At 36.9% G+C, this 19044-nt stretch overlaps 1 protein-coding gene across 18 annotated transcripts in view; it reads left to right on the plus strand.

Annotated features, from left to right (window-relative positions):
• The window catches only part of ANK2 (ankyrin 2), a 235435-nt gene that overhangs the window by 48077 nt on the left and 168314 nt on the right, over positions 1-19044 (plus strand). For all 18 annotated transcript variants that reach the window (XM_047718252.1, XM_047718253.1, XM_047718254.1 and 15 more), the window contains exons 3-4: positions 9496-9594; positions 10928-11026. In XM_047718252.1, the coding sequence (XP_047574208.1) occupies positions 9496-9594; positions 10928-11026 (198 nt within the window). The remainder of the gene's footprint in view (positions 1-9495; positions 9595-10927; positions 11027-19044) is intronic.

Here is a 19044-nt window from a genome sequence, read left to right on the forward strand (position 1 = left end):
CTTGCCTGCCTGCCTTGCTTCCTTCCTTCCTTCCTTCTCCTCCTCCTGTTCACCCTGGTGATGTATGGGTGAGGTGGGGAGGTGGGACCCCCAAATATATATCAGCCCAACAGCCCTGAGTCTCCTCCTTTATTATTAGGAAACAAAACAACAAAAAATGGCATCATGAATATGAACAGCATGGTCAGATGAATTAGTTGAATTATTTTTTTTTGTACTATGTCCTCAAATTTAATGGATTAACGTGTCTTGTATGTATAAAAAGAAAACCTCTTAAAAAAAAAAAGGCACCCAACTGGTCCTAAAGTCACTGGGCTCATCCTACCAGTGGCCCTGTCCGTGCTTTTGCCTGAGCACAAGTCTGAGCCCCTCCCACTAGAAGGAATGTGGGATGGAAGCCTATACCACCACTGTGCATTTCTGGACTCCTATCCCTAAGTCTGTGGACCCGGCCCCCTTACTTGGCCTCATGGCTTTGGAGGTCCCAGAGACCCCGAGTAAGGACAAAAAGGAAAGAAAGCCAGAGAAGTTAAAATGCTACATTTGTTCGGCACCTGGGAGGATCTTAGCCTGCTGGAGTGGAATGCAGATGACTTCCACATCTTCTTTGGAGATCTGAGCAAAGAGGTGAATGATGACCTCTTGGCACGGCAGTCAACTGCTTCCCATCCTTTCTGAAGGCTGAGGTGATCTGCGACAAGTCTGAGATGAGACCAGGGGTTAGTCAGCTGTCAAGGAGCCCAGCAACTATGCACAGACCATGTGCACACCGGGTGTGAGATGAATGGGAAGTAGTGAGCTTGTGCCCCATCACGCTGCAGGGGGTCAGGTGGGAGGACTGGAAGCTGGACTTGGTACGCAAGAAGCAGAAGGAGAAGAAATCGGGTGTATGATAGGGTCTGTGGCCAGGCACCTGGGGATTGGCTCCTCTCCACAGTTCTCTTTGGAAAACCCCCAACTATTCACCCACACATCCTCCCCCAAAGCAGTTTCAATAAAATTATATTCATTTTTTAAAAAAGGCTAAACAATGGTACACAACTCGTACTTATAATTGTTGTCCTCAATTTTCATTATTATCATTATCATCATTTTTATAGATCAGGTCATTAGAGGACAAAGAGGTCAAGTGTAGGAGCAGAGCAAGGACCAGACCGCATTTCTTTTTTTTTTTTTTTTTTAAGGATTTTATTTATTTGACAGAGAGAGATCACAAGTAGACAGAGAGGCAGGCAGAGAGAGAGGAAGGGAAGCAGGCTCCCTGCTGAGCAGAGAGCCCGATGCGGGACTCGATCCCAGGACCCTGAGATCATGACCTGAGCCGAAGGCAGCGGCTTAACCCACTGAGCCACCCAGGCGCCCCAGACCGCATTTCTGATTCCCAACACCATGTAATTATTTCTGCAGTTGAGCACACTGTCTTAGAAAAGAAAATAGAAAGATAAAAGAAAGGGAAGAAAGAAAAAAAAATCAATTTCAGTCAGTTGCATACAGATGAGAAACATTTAACCTTTTAACAACCTTAAAAGGAAAGATTTCCAACCAGTGACAAGGATGCTCTTCCATTGTCTCGTATAGTTGTTGTTTTCCTGTTTTTTTTTTTTATCTATTTTCCTCCAGATATGTTGACCCACCGAGTAGCTAATTAGAATCATCAACCATATTAATCAAAGCATAATCGCTATCTATAACCACTGTGAGATAAGGAATCGAACTCGGTAGAAGCACTTGTCATGATGCTGTTTTAAGATGCAAAAGGCCTGAAGAATTTTTGCAGTAATGTTTCGGTGGCACAACCCATACACACATACACTCATATTTGACATCATTAAAAACGAAACTAAACAGTTTAAGATAAAAGCAAAACCAAGGAAAAAGAGGAATTAGAGAACTTGTTGTAATTAATTCTGATGGATACTGAATTTATTCTGTGTTTCCTGGAAATCAGTAAAAGAGACCAACATATTGATTTATGCAGTTTTCCTAAATTAAAGTTTAGTAAAAAGAAGCACAGAGGCTTTTCCTATTACTAAACTTTTTCCTGTTACTGAACTCAATGATAGTTAATCCAGAGAACCCATATAAAATAAAACAAGGCTATAAATATTGCTCAGATGGACATTTCTTATATTCATTTTACATATAAACCAAATATGTAGTAATAGATTCTAAGTCAGCAAAGCCATTTCTGTAGGGAATAGAGATAACGTACTCCAGGTGCATTGTTTTCTGGTGATCCAACTGAATTTCTAACCTGACATTAATTTAAAATTGAGAATAAATAGTTATTGTTTCTGTTAAATATGAATTGTTTCAGAAGATTCTTTGGCCATAACTCAGTAAGCTCATGATCGGTGTTCTAATAAATGCAGAAACTGACAATATGTTTTGGATATGTGCTTCAAATACTATATGTGTGGGAAGCACTACTGGGAAAGTCCCAGAACCTACCCTGTATGTGCACCCAAATATAAAATTCTGACTAGGAATGGCGGGTGGCTCAGTTGGTTAAAGGTCTGCCTTTGGCTGAGGTCATCATCTCAGGGTGCTAGGATTGAGCCCCACATTGGGCTCTCTGCTCAGCGGGGAGTCTGCTAGTTCCTCTGGCCCTCCCCCTGACCATTTTTTCTCTCTCAAATAAATAAATAAAATCTTAAAAAAACAAAAAACAAAAAACATCTGACTTGTTGGGCGTGTCTATCTCCTCATTTCCTTACCTGACAAAGTGAAGAATTTCTAACAATATAACATCCTTTGAAATGTAGGCCAGTACTACTAATTGACCATGGTAAGCGAAAGCATGTCAGTGTGGCTCCTGTGGGAAATTTGATTTTTAGAAACACGACTTCAGGGATTAACCAAAATGGGTTAACTGCAAAATAAATGTATTCTCTAGGAGTTAGCTGAGTTGTACTATTGAATGGGATTATTTATCATTTTTCATTTAAACATGATTAATTTATACATTAGCTTATAGTCAAAAGATAAAATATTTTTCATTTAAGTCTAGTTGATGCTGAGTTGCTTTTTCTGATCACAGTTACTCAACATATTCAATTGCTAATTAAATCTATTTTTGGTTAGAAATTCTGGAACCAAAAAATTAAGCGTGAAGCAAATTGCTTGTCTTCTATTTCCTACAGCTAATTCAATAATATGATAGTAATAATGTGATAGTCCCAACTTGGTTGCATTCTAAAAGAAGGTAGATTAAAAATTTATAACATTTATAACTAGAATGTCAGGCATCATCTGTGTCTTTATAACTGCTCTAATTTCAGTAGTATTAGTATTACAGAAATTTAAAAGACCTATGTATATCCTGAATTCAATTTATATATTATATACAGTTTGGTTTCTGAACTAATGCCTCATATGGAAATTTTTAATCATATTCTTGACAATGTTGTCAATAAAATGCAACCATATTTCAGTGATGTAGTAGGGTCTTTGTGTCTCCCGAAAGGGTACTTTTTCATTGGAAAATTCCTTTAATTTAGAGCATCAGCTTTGTCATTAATTGGGAAGAAAGCTAGCCAATTATTTAAGAAGTTAAAGCAAGTTAAAGCTTCAGCTAAGTGGATACTATAGAGTAAAAGGAGAAGGATACCCCAGAAGGGAAATTGAGAAGGGTATTGAAAATCCTCTAAACATCAGAGTTGACCACTCATGGAATTGAAGAAAATTTTACACCTTTTATTTATTTATTTTTTAATTTTTAAAAGATTTTTAAAATTTATTTTATTTTTTAAATTTGTTTTTAAAGATTTCATTTACTTATTTGACAGAGAGGGAGAGATCACAAGAAGGGGGAGTGGCAGAGAGGGAGGGAGAAGCTTAGCAGGGAGCCTGATATGGGGCTCGATCCCAGGACCCTGTTATCATGACCTGAGCTGAAGGCAGACAGTTAACCAACTGAGCCACCCTGGTGCCCCAATTTACTTATTTTAGAAAGAGAGAGAAAAAGAGAGAGCACGTGCATGAGCGTGTTAGTGGGGGAGGGGCAGAGGAAGAGGCAGAGAGAATCTCCAACAGTTTCCACGCAGAGTGCAGGGAGCCCAGTGTGGGGCTTGATTTCACAACCCTGAGAGATCATGACTTGAGCCAAAACCAAGAGTCAGATCAGGCACCCCAACTTTACACCTTTTAAACATCTTAATTGTCAAACATTTTTATTTTAAATGAGTAGAAAGTTGTATTCAGAATGCCACTGTTGAGATCATTTTCAAACCAGTCTAGGCACCCATTTTAAGCAATCACGAAATGATGAGTAGTTAAAAATGCTTGACTCTTTTTTAAAAAAATCACTTTATCTTTATTTTCATAATTTAATATTTGGCAACATTACATAGTATATATTGAGCAATTGATTTACTAAGCTTGCTCTTTAAAAAATTTATAAAAAAGATTACCTGATTTGTAGGCTGATCCCACATACTGTCCATATTGTAGAATTTCGACCTAAATGAAGGTCAGATTCAGGCCATTGTATCTTAGAGAAACTGACCATTGGAGAGTCATTTTTCTAGTTCACATTGTTCTTGAGATAAAACTGCTGTCAAACCTAAAACTTCAGCATGTAAACAGTGATATTGCTGGTAAATGTCTAACAACTGGCTCTGAGGGGTGGGAGGATGGGGAGCCCTGATACATATTATTTGTTGATTTGCAGAGTGAAACATTTCCATAACAGAATAGGAAGACATGATACTGAGAAATACTAAATTAAGGAACTAAGAAATATTGAAAGCATTGAGGAGATACTTTATTCTTCTCTTCCTTCTATCCTACTTTTTCAGCTGACCACAGCTCAGAAGCCTTGAGCTTAGTCTGGGAAAATCTTGTAACTGGGGTGCAAGGGTATATGAGCACCTGGCTCTGGGTGTCCCAGATACACCAGGCTTTGCCAATCATCCCTGACAAAATCCAGCAGCAGAGAGATGAATGGGGGTGAAGGGATTTCACCTTCACCCTTCACTTCAATAAGGGATTTCACCTTTACCCTTCACTTCACACTTCAATAAGGCAGGGATTTATTTCAGTGAGGCCAGCACTAAGAAGACAGTGGACCAATGTCCCAAAGACTGTCTCCAAAGTGCTGAAAATACTTCTAGGTTTATGTAAGAAAAGTGTGGGACCGAAGTTGGTGGGTGTGTGTAGATGGGCACGAAAGGTCCGTCCATCATAGTTGAGCGGTCAGGCATGCAGGGTCTTACTGGTGTCAGATCAAGGCAGTTGTACTGCTTGATGGGGTAGTTTCAGTTCCTATCACAGGATGCTTTGCCCACCAAGTCTTTTGCCTGAGTTAAAAGATAAGTGGGAAAGAACTTAATGAGTTAGAAAGCATAGACTGAGGCCAGAATGGAGGTAATTCAAGTCCTCTTTCAGTTTCATCTATTTGGAGTGGTTAAAGGACTCTGAAGAACGTAAGGTGGAAATCCTTCATGTTCCGTCAACTGGAATTTCAATTAATAGGTTAAACTTTTCTTTTAAGTTAAATAAACATTGACATCAGATTAAATAATTACTAAAAAGTCAAAGTGAGTCAATGAGAAAATTCTAATGGGGTATCAAACTTAACAAAAATACTTTTTCCCCCCAAAACTAAAAGAGAATTGCAGAAGAACAAATAAAATGATTCCCCATTCTTGAAGATGAACTTCATAAGTCTTGAAGAGGAACTTCATAAAGAGTGGGTCAAAACGGGGGGCAGCTGGCTGGCTGGTTCAGTCAATAGAGCATGCAACTTTTCAGCTCAGGATTATGAGTTTGAGCCCCATGTTGAGTGTAGAGATTATTAAAAAAAAAAAAAGAAAGGAAGAAAGAGTGGATCAATACAGAAAGTCATACATGGAGAGGTTTTATCATTTGAACAAGACAACTGTTTGCCCCTCAGGTAAGAACTTACTGAATGATATGGCATCAGATTTTAGAAAAAAGAAAGTGTAACTGAGCCAACCTGAGTTCTCTCCTTAGTGAGTCAGAGATACACCAGCTGGAGTTGTCGCACGAAGTAAACTTTATTTTCAGCAAATAAGGAGATCATGGAGAATAACTTCCAAAGCTGTGATTTCCCTGAGCCAGGGTGAATGGGTTCCTTTTATTTAGGGTTAGGATGAATATTTAGATAGGGAAGCCCTGTCCTCATATAGAGAGGCAGGCATAAGACCCTGTAATGCCCCTTAAGGAAACATACCTATATACACATTGTCTGTTATGTAAATGAAGCTTATGTTCCTCCTTGTGTGGAGACAGTAGTATTATAATGAGGTAAAGTTGGTTGACAGTCATCTTAGAGGTCACTCCATGGTCTACCTGTGTAGGCTCGAGTCAGGGGTTAAGCTCAAACTGGTCTGGGTGGTCTTGGCCAGCTGGTGGTCTTGCCAGGGCAGTTCCATGGCTGGAGAGGTAGTTTTGGTTTCCACTTGCCTGAGTTAAGAGATAAGCTGGAAAGGAGCTCAAAGAAAACCATGGGACAAAGGTGGTGGGTACAAGCAGGTGGGCAATAAAGGTCAGATCTTGGAGTCTAGCTGGTGACAACGACAATTCCAGGACAGAGTAAGTCTAGATGTTCTATGGATAGGACTCAAATACCTGGAAAAAATATCCCCAAACCAATCATTTGGAGAAAAATCTAGTCCCATTTGAACAAAAATCCTGATCTATAGAAAGCTTATAAATTCTAGGGACAACTCAGTCTTTTCTTTTTGAATATATTAAGTAGTTTTGATCTTTGTTGGGGGTGCCTGGGTGGCTCAGCTGGTTAAGTATCTGCTTCAGCTTAGGTCATGATCCCAGTGTTCTGTGGAATTATGCCTCCAGTGGGACTCCCTGCTCGGTAGGGAGTCTGCTTCTCCCTCTCCCTCTGCCCCTCCCACCCCCAATTGTTCTCTTTCTCTCTCTCAAATAAACAAAATCTTAAAAAAAAAAACATAGTTTTGATTATTTGCAAATGTAATCTTTACCAAAATATTACCTCTATGCTCTCTTTAGGTTCATTCATTCATCCAACAGTATTTATGGAGTACATACTGTGTGTCAGACATGGGGTGGGCAGAGTCTTAGGTAAATGGTGGGATTAGATGTCTCAAAGGTCCTTTCAAACTCTCAAGTGGAAACTTCAGGTGGACCAGAGGTAAAAATTGAGGAAAAAGAAGGGCAACTTCTTATAATAGACATCTGAAAATGAAAAATTCTTTAAATATAAGTTTGCTAGGGGTGGCTCAGTCAGTTGAGGATCCAACTCCACTCTTGGTTTCAGCTCAGGTCATCATCTCCGGGTACTGAGATTGAGCCCCAGGTGGTCTCCAGGCTGGGCAGGGAGTCTGCTTGAGATTCTCTCTCTGCCTCCCCCTCTGCCTCCATCCTGCCCTGCCTCCTGATCATGTGTGTGCTAATGCTGTCTCTCAAATAAAGAAATAAAATATTTTTAAAAAATGAATAACTATTAATTTGTTAGGCCATCTAACAACTCTCAGTGATTTTAACATTTGTTTCTTACTGACTGAAATAACAGATCCAACTCGAAAGACATTTATGTAATGGCTCATGACACAGAGTAAAACATTTCTTCCCGTAAGCAACTTAGGAAAACTAAACAAATGCCATGCTGAAAAATATATAGAATATAAGATAACAGTAAAGTTAAAGGGTCTAAAATATTGGGTTGATTATCTCCTTAAAAATTCCTACCTACGATCACACTGCTTTCCCTTCATTGTGTCATAATGAGTTTACTATTTGTGAAGTAGTTTATGTTTATTTAAATTAAGTACTGCCTGTTACCAATGAGACTGGGTGTTGAATAACTCAGAATTCTAACAACTTTGGGGACGCCTGGGTGGCTCAGTTGGTTAAGCAGCTGCCTTCGGCTCAGGTCATGATCCCAGCATCCTGGGATCGAGTCCCACATCGGGCTCCTTGCTTGGCGGGGAGCCTGCTTCTCCCTCTGCCTCTGCCTGCCATTCTGTCCGCCTGTGCTCGCTCTCTCTCCCTCTCTCTCTGACAAATAAAAAAAAAAAAAAAAAGAAAACAACTTTGGTCAGGTGAAGAGAGTGGAAAATAATTTATATTTGTTGAATCATTTGTATATAGTTAACACAGTTAATATTATTTGCATGCTGATAGAACAGAGTCCTAGAACTGTCTTTTTCAAGTTTCTGTTAAATTGTTGATTCATTTGCTAAATTTTCTAGGAAAAACAAATTTTGAAAGCACTTTAATTCTTATCATTTTGTGCCAGTAATATATGGAAACCATGACATGCCTGTATTGATAGTACGACTATATCTGCTGCTCAAAGTGAAATGTTGTTGAAAACCAGGACCATGTTTGCAAAGGAGAAAAACAAACATTACTTTGTTTTTGAACCAGATATAAAAGCCTGAATGCCTTCCATAAGAAAAAAGTTCAGTATAGGATATATAGTGACCGCAAACAGGAAATTTGTCATCCAGGAATTTGTATATGTATTTGGTTTCCTATTATGTATTACAAAACAAAATTCAACCAATTAGATTTGAAGATCAAGCTAGCTTTATTAAACAGTTAGTGAAAAGGGCAGTATCCCATCTAGCAAGTATTGGGGAACTCAAAGAAGTAGTACTGAATGGAAGGTTTTTATAGGAAGGAAGGTGGGGCAAGAAAATTCTTAGCAAGAGCAAAGTAATGTGCCAGGCAAGGTCACTTTCCTTTAGGGAAAAAGCAAGGGGTCTTAACATTCAGATAACCTCATCTTCCTTTGGGGAATGGAGAGGACCCATGTGAAAGATCACCTCATTGGTACTGATCAGGGAATTCCTGATTGGCCGATTAAGTCATTTCTGGGGGAGATCAATATAATGTATGTAGATACCATATTTAGTAAAATTGTCAACGAGTTCTTTCAGTGCTCTGGTGAGTAATTTTTTAAGAAGTTAGATAAATGTGAATCAGTTATTACAGTAGTATCATATTATAAGGAAAATATAAAATTTGGGAGGAAAAAACCTAAAGGCAAATTAGTGATATGATACTAAATGTCTTTTAAGTACAAAGTTGTTATTGCAGAGTTGTTTTACCTTAGAATTGTCCTACGGCTTTTTAATCACTTTTTATGAAAAAGACATTTCCTTCCCATTTGTTAAAAAGTAAGATTTGTTTAAACTCTGTGTTCTAGAAACTGGAAAGAATTTTATTTCTGGCTGGTGCAACAAATGATACAGAGTTGCTCTTATTTTTTTTCTCATTAGAAAATTATTTAGATATTTCTTAGTTAAAAAAAAAAAAGTTTGCTGGGATAAGGTTGCCAAATCCACATTTCTAATGAATATTTACCTCTTTTCCTCTGTGAATCACTAACACTGGAAATTTGTCTGTCTGACGAATCTCAAGCTAATGCAAAAAGAAAAAGTACAACCAAGTCTGTCTAGTCTCTGGGTTAGAACCATGCATGGAAATCAGCTACTGTTCACAACCATTATTCTACTTCTGAAGTCTTGTTTGCTTCTCTTTCAGAATGGACTCAATGCTCTCCACCTGGCTGCCAAGGAGGGTCACGTGGGCCTGGTTCAGGAGCTGCTGGGAAGAGGATCCTCTGTGGATTCTGCCACCAAGGTAATATTTGTGCTGGGAGAATTTATTTCCTCAGAACAGAGGAAATGACTTAAAGTTGTTTTCTCTGGTTATACATTGCAGAGGTTTGCTGGAACACCAAAATGCTGGACAATACAGAACTGATATGCAACTCTTATTACTAAACTGCAGAAAGTTGGAATTGGTTCATTTTAGGGTTTTATCGAACATGAGACCGAACAATTCTATGTACCTGGTTTCTAATATTTTGTCTTTTTTCACAGAGAGAATAGATTGATATAATCCTTTATAGACAATAACACCTATTTTCCTAAAGTTAATTGATTAAAAAAATATAAATTGATGTAGTAAACTTCTTAGTGGAAATGGACAAGTTATTTTCATGCTTTGTTATATCTTTTATTGTATTCATTTAACTTGGTAAGAGAATATGCAGAATTTTTTATACTGTAATGGAGAAGAGTTTGAATCATGGATTGAATTATTGGGAAAATTAGATTTTGTCACTCTAATGTGTGTATGTAGAGAATTTGGACTCCTTTTTAAAGAACTGTACAAGGTTTTTGATATGTTAGAAGCTGTTGTGGTTTTTTTGTTGATATTCCTTTTACTAAAATATATTTGAATCTTGTCTTTGGGGCATCATTTCAGAAACAAGAGATATTTTTTAAAAATATCGTCAGTGGTGACAAATCCTTGTCTTTGGAAGGTAAAATTTTAATGTGGAGAAAACCAGTAGCCAGTCAGAATCAAGCCTGTTGACCAGGGCTTGAGTGTGACAATATGGTTGTGAGAGAAGCAGAGTAGCTTCAGGCCCTCAAGCCTCCAGCTGGGGCATTACTCTGATCAGGGAGAGACAAAAAGAGCGCTGGAATAAATTAGGAATATGGCCAGTTAACCTGGATTTCTAACACCTCATGCATGCATAGTTGCCAAAGTGTAGACTGGCCCTGCTCACAATATACAGAGATTCCAGTGGAAATTTAAACACAAAATATCTCTCGCAATTCCAAAGAAAAGTTAGAATACAAGTTTACTATAGGCAATAAATTGTCACACACACACACACACACACGCGCACAAATCCCAAATTTGATTCCGTAAGTACTCAGTCTTCTGTTCTTAAACACTGCCCCAGAACTGTGAAGGCTAGAAAAGGAAAACGCGATTATGGGAGGCTCAGTGTTTTGATGGCAGACAACCATCCCTTCCCAACGTGGGCTACTATCTTGATAGAAGGACAAACTTTAACCACTTGAAGTAATTCATTAGCCAAACTGAAAGTGCCTGTACATTTGATTTTCTACAAAATTTGGAAACCTCTGACATTGCCTTTTCCGTTTCTCCAAAACAGAAGGGAAACACGGCCCTTCACATTGCGTCTTTGGCCGGACAAGCAGAAGTTGTCAAAGTCCTTGTCAAGGAAGGAGCCAATATTAACGCCCAGTCTCAGGTATTCCATTCAGATTTTCTCTTGTGGAAATGAATTCAAATTAGAACGGCTCTGTGAAACTGATTTAATGCGTTGAGCAGCTGTTGGGCGGTAGATAGATTTACTATAAATACTTCTATTATTTATTTCGGTCAATTATTTTTATTAACTCATGCAATGATATTTCTTCTTTCTTTGATGTATCATGATCTCCCTCTTAATATCACCGAAAATTTGAAAACAATGGTCTCTCATTCTAAGTGCATTAAAAAAGACTATAAAGTGGTTTTTTTCCACAATGACAGTGACATCTGTGAAATATGAATTATTCATGTGAGTTCTATGTTGTGCTATAAAAGTATTTTCTCTCCTTAAATTTTAAACAGTCTCAAGACATTAGCATTCCAGTAGATCTGCTATGAAGTGGGAATCACACTAATTACCTCACATCCCAAATATGGACTTTACAAAACTCCTGAAGGAAACAGGAAAATTCGTGACCCACAGCTTTATGATGCATATAATAACAATAAACTGGATCCCTATTTCCTGAGTGAAAAAATATTGCTTTGCCCAAAGCTTTACCTTTGGTATCTATTATGTTTCTATGTAGAAACTGAGGTGCTTTTTTTTTTTTTTTTTTTTTTTATGAATAGAAATCTGTCAACTGCAAGTTTATTTCTCTCTCTACTTATATGGACCACCAACTTAATAAAATCAATTTTGGTACAATACTTTAAGCTACAGCTTTAAAACTGTATATATTTGAATGAGGTGCATTTCTTCATAAATCCATTTCTTCTTTCTCTTTTTTGAAGTTTTTAGCCTTTCTGATATAACAGGCCATGCCACAGGGACTATTGGCAAAATAAATCAGTTCCTGTCTGTCTATTCTTTGGGATAATCTCACCAGCTTGCTTTTGAAGGCCTCTGTGTAGAAATATCTGTACCTGTTTAGTTCATTCATTCATTCGTCATGTAGTCATGGTTCTAGAGGTATAAATGTCACAAGTTCTGGATCCATCAAATACTATGGGGCAAAAGTGAGAATCAGCCCTATTTTCTTGGACTTTGATTATAGGGAAGAACCTGTTGAAATTATGACAGAGAAGACATTTTTATTTCTGTAATAGCATACTACTTTAAATAACCACACTTTTCTTTTAAAACCCAAATATGCATCTCTTTTTTAATATTTATTGAAAATATGCCATATTCTAGAAACTTCACTAAAAGAACAAAAATTTTAAAAAGATTTTATTTATTTATTTAAGAGAGAGAGAGAGACTGAGAGAGAGTGCACGAGAGGGGAGGGGTAGAGGGAGAGGGAAGAGCTGACTCCCCACTGAGCAGGGAACCTAACTCCAGGCTCCATCCCCGGACCCTGGGGTCATGAGCTGAGCTGAAGGCAGCCGCTTAACCGACTGAACCAGCCAGGTGCCCCTATATGAAAAAAGTTTTTAAATTGTTACCATCTGTAAAGAATTCCCATATATTTTATAAAGTATAATGGCGTCTTGGTCTTAGAGACAGAGGACTTGCAAAAGATTTTACTGCTCTAAAGTAAGGGATTAAAACCTTTTCTTTAGAATAGCAAGAGAACATCTTTTTGCTCTAGAGCAAAGATTCTCAAACATTAGCTGGCATCATAATCACCTGCAGGGCTTGTTGAAACCCATGATTCTGGGCCCAACCTTAGGTTGTGATTCAGTTCTGGAGTGGGACCTGAGAATTTGCATTTCTCGCAAGTTCTCACATAATGCTGACACGCTGGTTCAGGAACACTTTGAGAAGAACTGCTTTAGAGAATGTAAGAGAAAACTGGATATAAGGACTTTGCGGTAAGAGTCACTAACTGTAGATCTAACTATTAGCATAAATCAAGAGTTTGTGTATTTAGGAAGCATGGAAATGAAAGCCTGGTCAAGTTTGACTGCCCATAGGAGGTTCCTTTTAATGGAAAGTTTACCTGCTAACTGGTAGTGCTATTAGTATCTATAAAAAGAACTTAGTTACTTTTCTCAAAATGACTAGTTCAACATTGCGATTTCGTAAAAGTTGATAGGTAGAAAATCCTGTGAGATAAATGCTTGTTAAAAGTTTTATCAGTTATCATACTGTGATTAGTGGAAATGTATATGCTTTGGAGAGTTTTCAAGGAGAACAGGCTAAAACCATTTAATTAGTAATTTGCTTTCAAGAGTCAATGAGCTCGTTCTTTATAGCCATAATCAAGCCAGTTGATAACAGATCCTACAGGAAGATTTATATTGTCATTGAGAGACTAAAGTAATCTTTACTTGTATTGTATTTAATTTGCTCAATTTAGATTCATATTATAGGGAATCCTGACAAATAGCTTCAAACTGATTTTATTTTGTGAGAAAGTTTTGGAGAAAAATTAATAATTAAAACTTAGGGTGTTTTTCTAAATGACTAAGTGATTTGATAAGCCCTCTGACATTATTTACAATATTGAATTTAGGTGGCCTTTACTACCAATGAACAAAAAATACTATTACTTAAAATATAATTTAGTGATTGAAATTAAGATACAGGAATTTATATAAAACAGGTTGATTATTTTGATCCTGTGTGTGAACAAGTCTAAAGGCACGGTTTCAAGGGCCATTGGGAGAGGATAGGAGTCCTTATCATACCTGATTCTCATTAGTCCTGTCTTGTTTAAGATAGAGATTTCTTACTTGGTGACAGTGGACCTCAGGTGGATGGGTAGGACTATGCTCATGGTAGACACTTCCTTTTGAGAATCAGAGAAGGGTCATAGGAATACCAAATGCTCAAGATAAATTTTGAATTTTATACTCAAATATACCTTCTATATCTTTCTGAGAGTGCAAAGCAGATGCAGGATATTCTGTTATTATAGGAGCATTGATAGCTGCATAGTACTTTACCTTTGACAAACTTCTGAGTGATTTGGAAATGGACCACTAAGATTATTGAATCAAGAAGTTAAAAAACTCTCTGGAAAGCTCCAAAGAATAAGTGTTCAGTAAACATTCACAGGGCTCATAGGTTATGGAGAAGTACACATTGTGGATTTTTCTGCATTCGCTACCTAAACTGTAAAATCCATGGGAGGCTTACCTTCACATAAACACAGTGCCAGTTTTGGTAGGCAGAGTCTTTAACTCAGGAAGAATTCCAGAATACCAGCAGAAGCAATTTAAGTATTTTAAGTAGAATTATGTGATCAATATAATAACCCTCAACCCATGTTTAAGTTTCTGTGCTCAGCAGAGGTAGCAGTGTGGTCTCAACTGAGTCAATTGTCTGTATGATTTTAAATATTGCTCAGTCTATGTAGCTCCGTGGCTTGGTTCTTTGCTCTCCTGGATTCGGTAGCATGAAGATCTCATTAAGACCTCCATGAAAGCTCTTTGGTGGAATAATGGGACTGGAAGTTAAATTAGAATGATTGCAGGAATGCTATTTGCATTGAGGATGGTTGCTTGCTTTCTGACCCATCTTTACTCTCCTACAATCTTTACTAGGCATATTAACATCTTGTAGACCATCTTACAAAAGTAATGCTGGGATGCTTCCTAGCTACTTGTACTGGCATTTGTTTGTCACTTTTATAGTCTATAAACCTATTAGACTTAGAGATACAACTTTTACTTATTTTATTTATTTATTTATTTATTTATGATTTTACTTATTTATTTTGGAGAGAGAGAGAGACTGAGTGTGCATGAGTGGGAGGAGGGGCAGGGGGAGAGAGAGAGAACCTTAAGCAGGCTCTGCACTGAGCTTGGAGCCCAGAGTCAGGCTAGATCTCACACCCTGAGATCATGACCCGAGCCGAAACTAAGAGTCAGACATTGAACCAACTGAGCAAGCCAGGAGCCCCAGAGATACAACTTTTAAAAAAAAATTGTTCCAATTATATATTATAAAGAAAACTTTGAAAAAATTTTTAAAGACTCCCAGAGTGATGAGTTCCTTTAAATTTTTGTAGCACTTTTTGCCTGAATGATATTTGCCTACCTCAGGTTTACTTTTTGTGATATATATCTACAGTTTCTGCAAGGTGATATGCTTCTTGGGAGAGTGTAATTTTTCTCACTCTTTTTACATTTTTAGAATTTGATGTAATACCTTGCACATTTATGACTGGAGGGTAAACATACACATGTATATTCTTCCTGTGTAAGAATAAGCTTTGTTGTGTATTCCTATCATTCTTAACTGTAGACATTAATAATAATACAATAAATAATATTGACTGCCAGGCACTATCTCCAGTGTGTTACGTACATTCTCCTGATCTTCATTTATTCTGTCATTATAGATGACAGACTGAGACAAAAATAATTCACTCACTTGCTTATAATCTTCATCCCTGGGCAAAGCTGCTTCTCAGCTCCTATAACACTTATACATTCCCTACAGATCCTATAAAACAGTTTTTATCATTCCTTCGTCTTCTGGTCCAAACCCTATTAAGGTGCAAGTAAGCAGATTTTCCTGAAGTAGCATCCATGTGAAAGGTGTGAGGTGAAGGATTTCCCCTCAGTGTTTTCTGTGAACTATAAATGTGATAGCTCTGCAAAAATGTTCCAAACATGAAGAGATTCTGTTGTTGCTGCCAAGGAAATCTGGCCTGAGAAATTTCCCCTCTTTAACTTTCTCTACAATAAAATGTCACTTTTTGTTTCTCACATAAGAGTATTTCTCCGTTAGATTTTTATCATATTTTCTAATGTAAAATCATTAAAATCAGAATGTCCCTTGTAATAAAATAGTTACTTTAAAAATATCCTTTTTTGCATGTTTTTTGCATGTTTTTTATGCATCATGTGATGCATATTTTATTTACTACAGTAATAAAATAAGCACACTGGATTCTAGAATATGTAATATCTCCATACAGCAAAAATTAAGTGAAATCATGGAATATGGGTATGGTAAAACTTATCAACCATAGCTTTCTGACTATCTTTTACCTTATACAGTGGGTCCTGGGGTGTTTGAGTTCCCTAATAGTTATAGAGAGAAAGGAGAAGGTGATTTCATTAGAAGAAAGGGTGGGCCAGAAATTCCCACAAGACTCTTTAAGTGGAAGTATGTGTCTAGGGAGGTAAGTGTGGGTCTGGATAGATTCCAGATGCCACCAAATTACAACCCCATAGTAATACCTTACACTCAGTCTCTTAATTTTTAAGTATATTTTTTATGTGTTATTTAATCTCTTTTTTATCTTTACAATGCTGTGAATTAGCAGCAATTATTTTCATTTGGATAGAAGGAAAACTGAGACACAAGCAGGAAATCTAAGGTCTCGTACCACATTAGGGATGGAGTCACAAACCCAGGGCCATTTGGAATGGACACCTTCCTTCCAATAATCTACAGAGTTCACTGGTTAAAGCTTTCTCCACAATTTCTGCCTCTTCTGGGGGAGGTTCACGGTGTTATTTAGCCCCCACAAGAGCCAGGTTCCTGGTTTAGATGCAGTCCATTCTTTCCAGGTCTAATTGCTCAGATGCTGGGAATAACTAAAAACATTCCACAAAAGTTAGGCATTTGCAAGTAAAAGGGGTTCATGTACACTGGAACACCTATCCACAGTTGGGGGACTTTTTCACTCAGCCATCCACTCTCTTAGTGTTCTTTTATCAAACACAATTCTTAATCCAATGGAAGGCTTAAATATACTTCCTGAAGTTTAGTTTGTGATATCTTTTTGATACATTTTTCTTATCAGTGTTTGCTTTGTTCTACTTTTTAAAAAAATTTCTTATGTTTCAATATCATGAGGATTCTAGGACCATTTTTTTTTTCTTTTCATTTTATTTTATTGGTGAGTTAGCCCAAATAAGATATTGTGACTTGGCTTTCTTCATACCATATTTTACTCAAAATTTACCTCTATTTTTCTTGAATCCTTTTGCTTATTTATGTTCACTACTCCTTGTTCTTTCAATCCGGGAAATTTCATTCCAAAAAGAAGACTTTCCTATGAGTAACACAACATGATTAGACTTTACTTTTTTAGCTTTTAGATTTTTAGACCATGACCATTAATGCCAGTTGCAAGATTACATGATCATTAATTATATCTGTAGAATTTAATGGGTGCATGTGCCCACTATATGCAATGATAAATATCTTATGCAGCTATAGCTTCCAATAATTTTTTTCTTCATTGGCCCTCACCCACTGTTACAAATAATTTGAATTGGGCTGTGAAGAGGAAGAAAACCTACACAGTTGGCCAGCATACCCATTATACTGAATTGCTTCCATATGGCCATGGAGCTATCCCTGGCTCTCACAACAAAAACTCATAATGGAACATTCTGTTCAGTCACACACACACAAACACGCACACATGCACCATGCACACACATACACACAGTGTATAAAATGGGATCTGGAATCACAGATACAAAAAAAATTGTTTTGTTTTCAGCATTTTTTTCTCCAAATGTATACATATGGTTCTTTCTTAATAAGGTTCTTGGTTATTTTAATTAAGAAAATTATTGTAACATAAATTCTCTCGAAGTTAAGGTGAAAGCATATGCTTGCATTTGGCCGGGGATAAGAAAGAACTTAGGACATTAAGAGCTAATAAAATAAAGTCTAATCATGTTTGTGTTACAGAACCTTTTTGACTCTGCAAATCAGTTTATTGGGTGATTACACATTTGCAAATGCATCTGTGTTGCTTAACATTCCAAGTTAAACAAAGGAAGTATGCTTTCTCCAATTCCTCATTCTCTGATATGTTTAGAGAAATGATGAGAATTGACGTCTTTAAAATTTTGCATAAAATGGAATTATTATCTCACATTCTAGTAGAATTTCAACATTAAAAGTTCTAGTCTTTTCATACACACACATACACATGCCTGAAAAGACATGATAATATTTTCATTTGCAATAAAATAAACAATGATCCATTTTTGAAAGAAAATTAATATATGCATATTTTGTCTTTATGTTCATTTATGTCTTTATTTTCATATAGTATGAAAAGGTTGAATACTCATTATCAGTTTGTCCTGAGACTTGAATGAAGTAAGACATAAACATCATTGAATCTCTATCTATGGTAGATGTCCTATTTATTTCTCACTTCACACGCATATCCATGTCCACTATTACTGTATTTTAAAGGAACTACATTTGTAGAAAGGCAAGACTTGTAGAGAGAAGACTAAAATGGCTAAGATGACTCTACATTTCTCTTAATAGAAATCAAGTTCAAATTTCATACAGAAGACCCTACTTTTTCTATCCTTCAGAGTTAAAATGGAGGATAAGCAACTCTGGCAGCAAATAGTTAAAATAGTCTTGTAGCACTACTTACCTCAGATTCCACAACACAGCATATATGTTCCTCAGCAGGTAAGATGCTAGGAAGACCTCAAAGCAATGATCCTTCCAGGCAGAGATCACAAAATAAAACAAAAATGTGAAAACATGACACTAAATAAACTGAATAAAACTTGCCAATAGAAAATTGAGAGTAATCATTCACTCCGTCACTCAGCAGGTATTTGTGTATTGAACATGTGCTCACTAATATTTGCTAGAGATACGAAGATGGGGTTGGGAGTGGGAGAGACCTGAGGAAGTGATGGCTGAATTGATTTCTGGTGTATTTTTTTTAAACTCATAGATAATTTTATTTTTAAAATTATATTTATTTTAATATTAATTTATTATTAAAAATTAATTTAATAGTAATTATTTTAAAATTTATTTTTAAAATTATAAGGTATTTGAAGTGTATAATGTGATGATTTGATAAATGTATGCATTGTGAGAGGAGGCCAGGTTAATTAACATGTTCACGGCCTCACATGTACCTTTATTTCCCTTTCTCTCTCTCCCGCCCCCTTTTTCATGAGAATATTTAAGTTTTCCTCTTGTAGCAAGTTCCAGTTGTACAGTACAGTGTTATCAACTATGTAGTAATCATGTTATATATTAGAGTCTTGGAACTTACTGGTCTTAAAACTGGAAGTTTGTGTATTTTATCAGCCTCTCCCAGTTTCCCT

This window comes from Lutra lutra, chromosome 2 (assembly GCF_902655055.1).
Source record: "Lutra lutra chromosome 2, mLutLut1.2, whole genome shotgun sequence".
NCBI classification, from domain to species: Eukaryota; Metazoa; Chordata; class Mammalia; order Carnivora; family Mustelidae; genus Lutra; species Lutra lutra.